The sequence below is a fragment of the Egretta garzetta genome, unplaced genomic scaffold (genome assembly GCF_000687185.1).
Source record: "Egretta garzetta isolate BGI_Z169 unplaced genomic scaffold, ASM68718v1 scaffold30, whole genome shotgun sequence".
In the NCBI taxonomy this organism is placed as follows: Eukaryota; Metazoa; Chordata; class Aves; order Pelecaniformes; family Ardeidae; genus Egretta; species Egretta garzetta.
The window spans coordinates 712,183-718,411 of record NW_009258383.1 but is presented as its reverse complement, the minus strand read 5'-3'; the positions used below and the strand labels follow the sequence as shown (position 1 = coordinate 718,411).

At 37.2% G+C, this 6,229-nt stretch overlaps 2 protein-coding genes across 2 annotated transcripts; one reads left to right on the top strand and one right to left on the bottom strand.

The window, feature by feature from the left end:
• Positions 1–465: 465 nt before the first annotated feature.
• Positions 466–4,254, top strand: OLAH (oleoyl-ACP hydrolase). The gene is given in 6 exon segments (XM_035896829.1): positions 466–595; positions 2,225–2,243; positions 2,245–2,341; positions 3,801–3,879; positions 4,123–4,225; positions 4,227–4,254. Coding segments are annotated over 6 exon segments (456 nt in total).
• Positions 4,255–4,844: 590 nt separating this feature from the next.
• On the bottom strand, positions 4,845–5,346 carry ACBD7 (acyl-CoA binding domain containing 7). Its single transcript, XM_035897352.1, is given in 4 exon segments — positions 4,845–4,918; positions 5,008–5,070; positions 5,174–5,295; positions 5,297–5,346. Coding segments are annotated over 4 exon segments (309 nt in total).
• Positions 5,347–6,229: the final 883 nt, after the last annotated feature.

The window sequence follows — 6,229 nt, the reverse complement described above, 5'->3', positions numbered from 1 at the left end:
TGTTTCCTATACATAAAGAAACTGCATCCCTAGATATCCATTTGACCGCTGTAGTAGAGCGAATATTGAAGTAGGTGGTCCTTATGTTTTCTAGGTCCTTAGATGGACCTATATTTTTGTGTATGTTCTAAAAGCCTGTTTTTAAATGGTCATCCTGAAATCCCATATCAATTTATTTTGCTGCTTGTCATGTTCTTTGTGGTTACTCACTCAAATAGGAGAAAATGTTAACCAAGGGTGTGGCCCACTACTATCCCATTACCATTTTATAACAGCCAAACTGGTTTCCACTGTTCCATGAAGATTATCTCATATCTAACAAGTTGTTGTTGTAGCACAAGTTGTTCTGATCACAGAAAATATTGCAGCCCATTGTTTCAAATTAGACTTAATTCATCCTAATTTTCCTATACCTGAAGAGCCTTGTTCTAGAACGATGTGTTGTTTTCTTGGGGTTTTTTAGGAATGGAGAGGCTGGTTGCTTGTCCATACAAAAGGCCATATGATCTCCGGAGGCTGATTTTTTTTCCGTGGGCGGGAGGTGGAACTTCTCAACATGCTCAATGGGGCAAACTCTTCAGCAGCTCAACTGAAGGTTGGTCATTCACGCAGCTAAAGTAGAAGTTAAGCAAGTCTAAAATAGACAGTGGCCAAATTTTTTGAATGGAATATGATGTTCTTGAGAGCACTGCAGTCTCTTTCAAATGGGTCTTATCCAGAAAGGAATTCCATTGTGAATTAGCATTTCCATTAGGGTGCTGAGTTTACTAAGTTTCAGTACCACCTTGGATCAAATTATATTTGACTAGGTTAAAAAGTTATATCCTCAGAGCTAAATTTCACAAGGCTACAGTATGCTTGACTGCTTCGGAAACTACTGGTAAGATTCAGAAATAGCAATACACTGGCATATTGTTGGTATGTTAAAAAAAGGCAGCATCAGCAAGGTTAACGGTGAAGGTATGAGAACTATTTTTAATGTTGAGAGACCGCACAGAATGAATTTCCGTTATCCAGAATGTTTGCATGGTTTTGCACTCCTTGTTTCAGAACTGAAGTTTAAACTCTGGATTTGTAACAGTGAAATGACATTTAGTTACAGTGCGAAGCAATTCCCATTGCTGCCAGGCTATATCAGCACTACAAAGATCCATCGCTGAACTATTTGTAGAGGAACCAAGGCCATTTTCCAGATCTCCCACAAAGAAAAAAAATAATTTAGCATTCAGAGAGAGCATCACCAATGCAGTTGTACCAGTCCTCTGAATGCTTGTATGCTTTCTGTAAACAGTTGCATAAGTCACATCAAATTTTCCTTGAAATTAACAAAAAAAAAAAGGCAAAACAAAAAAGTTTTTGTCCACTGCAACTACTCCCAACAAAGTTACTCGGAAGATGGCCTAGGAGCAACTGCAGACACAGATGGATAAAATCAGGGTGCAGCATGCTCTTTCAAAGATGTTTTGTGCAGAAAGGAGATACAGAAGATGCAAACATTTCTGTACTGCTATCTGAGGTACTTGGTAATGGTTTATTCTCTCTCTTCTAAAATACTTTGTGTCTGACCCATTACTTCCATATGAGTTTGGTTGTATGCGTGTTAGAAAATCAACATTTTTCTCTGATCTATTAATTCGTTACTTTCTCTAAACAGTGAGAGGAAAATCCCCAGTTTCGAAAGGAGTATAATAGAAGCAGGTAATATGTCCTTCCGTATAAGTTGCCCATCAATTTACACTATGATTCCACATTTTACTACGTGCAGTGCTGAAGAGCCTGCAAAGAAGAAAACTGAGACTATGATTCCAATATACTTTAACTTTCTAATGCTGCCCTTGAAAGGATGTATTTTACACAACCCTCAAACTTACTATTATTGAAATTAATGAATCTGTGGTTGTTATTAATACTAATAGTAATAAAGTTGCTTTGCAACTTCAGCTGAGATCAGGACCTTGTACATTTCCAATCCACAGAATTTAATGATCAGATCACTTGGAGAGGCAACATTGGTGAGTAAAGGAAGGGATGGAAACCTAATCTCTCACTGGATTAAAAGATAGTAGTAGCGATAGCAAATACACTGTAGCAACTGTAAGAAGAAGCAATTTAAATCATTATATATTCTGCAGAATTGATTAAAAAATGTAATTAAAATTATTTTACTGTTTCTATTTTAAGTAACTCTAATTTTTTTCCCTTTCTTCCTCCACCTCTTCTGCAGTGTCCTCTGTAAGGCTCCCTAAGGCCTTTTGCAAAAGACATGACAACCATAGTTAATGAAGTTACAAGTGTTTTGGTAGAAGAATTGCAAGAAAAAAATTGCCTTTTTTGGGCGCAGGTAAAAATATACACATTTTTAGATACCTTGGTGAAGGAGCTTTATCTCGGAACTTTGCGAGTAGTTACTTGCCTTTATTTGCAACAACATTAGGAAAATATACTTCTGCAAAGGTCTTTTGTCAAATCCTCCTAAAACATACTGTTGATTTCAAAGACTCTGGTTATTTATTTATTACTTGAAGCACAATGTCTTCTAAAAATGGCAGTGTTGTGGTTTGGGTTTTTTTACACTGGTAAATTATAATTGTGTTTACTGTTAATATTTGTGCCAGTGCTTGCTCTGTATGAATGCAGGGGGTAAACCATTCATAAAACACAGACTTTGAAGATCACTTAGTCTCAAGTATTCAAAATAACTGTTCTTACTCCAAGTTAAGGAGACTACTAAAAGAAAGATTTAAAAAAGGTTTAATTTGTAAAACTAGGCTGCATAGGAATATACTTCATGTCCTTTAGCTAATATCACTGTAATTTACATGTCATACATATAATTTCAGTAACTGTTCAGGATAGCCAGTTAGCACTGAAATTAAATTATGTTTAAATTTTCCAGTTTTTATGTAAGTTTTTGCATTTATATTTGCATTTTACAGTTTTAATTCTGTCTGATCATTTCAGGTTTTCTTTTTCCTTTCCCTGTAATTTGTTCTTGTTTCTGTTATAAAAAGAATATGAAATAGCAAACATGGTTTTCTCCTTTGCGTGCTTTTCCATTTCTTTTCTAGTATTTAAGCCCCAGATGAGAACACTGCTTCCTGTAACAACCATTACTGTTATCACAGTAGTGAAGAGGTCATGGTAGAATTACAGTTCTACTTAGGATCCAAAGTTAGTAGCCACTAAAAGGAATATTCTCGCATCTTTTATTGTTTTCTGAGGCTAGTAAGTGTAACTAACCATGCTTCAGGATCACTGCATCCAGCCTCCTGACCCAGGGCCCCCATGGCTAACCAGATGCAAAGAATCCTGGCGTTCTACGGATCTCGAGACCAACCAGCTGCTTCTGTCCTAACTGCTGCCCCACTGGACGTTACACAACAGCGCATGTAGCCTAGTGGTTCAGGTTTTGTACCCTGGCAGAGACTCTTGGACGTGGGACCCGTTTTGGCCATAGGGACCTGATGCTGATAAGGTCCTGAAACATTAGAACTTGAATATAAGCAGACAACATAATCGTTTATTGTAGGTGAGAATTTTTATTGCAGGTGGAAGCTCTTTTTTTCCTAATGCTTGGGTCATGCATTCTTTCTTTAAAATTTTAGACCTAACTGCAGTAGGGTAAGGAGCTGAGAATCTTCCAGTAATTCCTTCTCCTGATATTCTGAACAACCCAATTCCTGGAGCTGGTTATGTTTGGGAAGAGAAAGAAAAAGCTATGTTGTATGTGGAAGCAAACTCCAAAATGTAAGTATCTTATGGAAAGTTTTATTACTACTTTTTATGTTCACTGTTTTGAGAAGGCAGAAAGGAATATCCCCTTCCCCTGTGATATTACCTGCTTTAATGGGTCTGACGATAAACTACATGATTTAGGCGGTACTTTGCTTAAATGGTTTCCCTCTTATTCAGAACAGGAAAATGTGTAAGTATCAGTTAATGAGTTTTCTAGAGTCTTTTATCTCCTCCTTAAATGAAACAAGTCAACAGATCAGTCTCAATGGATGAACCAAAACAGTTGATATGGGATTTAAAATAATTATTAAATAATAACTTGGAAATAGTTATGTAAAATGACCACAATAGTTAACATTTCTCTGACAGTTTAAATGTATTTTTCAGCCTCGCACAATCTAACAAGTGGAGAGCTCTCCTTTTACAAGCTTCCCAGAGGTCACTTTTATCTGCTGGAACCCTCTAATGAAGTTTTCTGGACAAAATACATAACGATGTATAGAAAATGCTGGTCCTTGAGTATTTCCCTCTATTTTAATGGTGGAATGTGTAAGATTAGTCTGCAGCACTTTGTAATAAGTAAGTCATTCTTTCTGTACAATTGCATGCAGTTATGCCTAAAAGTTGTTTTGTTCCTCCAAATTGTAATTGTAATCCTTAAAAAAGGGGGATTTTTTCTGATTTTTTGAAAATAAACATTGGCTTTAGGTCTTAAAAATAAGAGAGTTTTCATATTTTCTCTATTCCCATCTTGCATGTGCACAAACCCTTCACTTCATTCCATAACCTCATTTCCAAAAAAAAGACAGCTGTTATTTTACTTTTAGAGCTTCTCTGTTTGTGTGCTCCTGTAAAAACGCTAAATATAACTTAAGACCCACAAAAATCCGTAATTCTTACAGAAAGCTTAGTTTATTAGGTTCAAATTTATTTAGAATAAGATACAATCTAAAAATAGTATGTCTGTAAACACCCTTTACAGTCAAATAGCTTATGTTTAAAAGATTTTACTGTCAGACTACACAATAAGGAGTTAGTATTGCAACCTTCTCAACAGAGTTAGTTCATTAGCTACTGAAGAGTTATTAGTGGGAATTATTTTGAGTATTCTAGATCCCATATTTTTCTACCATTGCTTTTGCTTTAGAGATATAGGCGCTCATGGCATCCTCCTTTGATAAACCTGCAAAGGAAAGTAGGAGTCATTATCTTTCCTCATTTGTCAACCTATATAAACATGACTACATGATGTAAATTTAATTGGTGTAACACCTTTTTTCAGGTTCCATGCCTCCCATTTGGCTTTGCCTTTCAAATCTAGCATTCCTGGACATTCTGCCAAAATAAACACATACCTTTGATTATCATGCAGATTGACATAGCATTTACTTGATTTCATCAAGATATGGGAGTAAATGTGCAGTATATATAGGAATACCAATATTAATATCTCCAACAGTAGCCTGTTTGTAGAATCCATATAGTTCCTTCAGTTCTTCATCAGTTGGTCTTGTTTTTAGTTTTTTTACATCTTCCGCAGCACCATCAAAGTCAGCCTGATAAAAGAAAAGAAAGCGTTAGTTTTCCTCTCAAGGGGTGTGCTTAAAACATTAAGTATAGTGCGCATGGTAGTACCATTAGATGCTCTCACTTCCTCACTTGGGTTTAGTGGTAAGTCTAGGTATTTTCCCATGAAAGAAGCTTATTAAATCCATAAGTTATTAGAAAGGGAACTGGGCCTACTTAGCTGACAGGGTCAGCACTGCTAAGGTAAGTAAACCTCTTTTTTCCAACAGTTTTACATCTAAACACTTGGAACCATTACAGACTCTCTAGTGTCAGGATATCTACAGTTATATTCATGCAAGCAGCCTACACAACGAATGTGGCGTGTCTGTCTTTCAGAGTCACACTGGGGCTACGAAGGCGTTCGCTGAACTTCACACCCCAGTAGTAATCTCCCAATCTTTTTTGGCCTCGACTGCAGTGTTGACTGAAGCAGCATAGCTCAAATACCCTCTGAGAGGTACTTCCCTCTTCCCCCTGCATTTCCACGTCACTGGTAACAGCACAGTAGGCGACCAACAGTTGGCACAGACGTACCTCACGGAGACGAGCAGTGCAACTGCCAGGACCACCTTCAACACCCAACGCTCAAACACAGCGGAGCACACAAGCGAAGCATAAATTTACTCCTTTCATCATCATGCATCCCGCACTCACATCAACCCAAGGCTATAGTTGTTCTTCTTTCTATATACTAGGTCTCAAACTAGACTTCAACATAGAGCTTGGAGTCCTGTTTCATGCCCAGGACATTTCAGACCCGCCAGGTCCCTGGTCATGCAAAAAAAGGATACAGGCACTTTAATACGCTATATGCTGATTTCACTAATTATTTTAGCTTTGGAGTTGGATCTGCATTTGCAGAAGCGGAGCAGATCCTGCAAGATGTGCTATTACACATATACTTCTTAATATGTATAAAACCAGC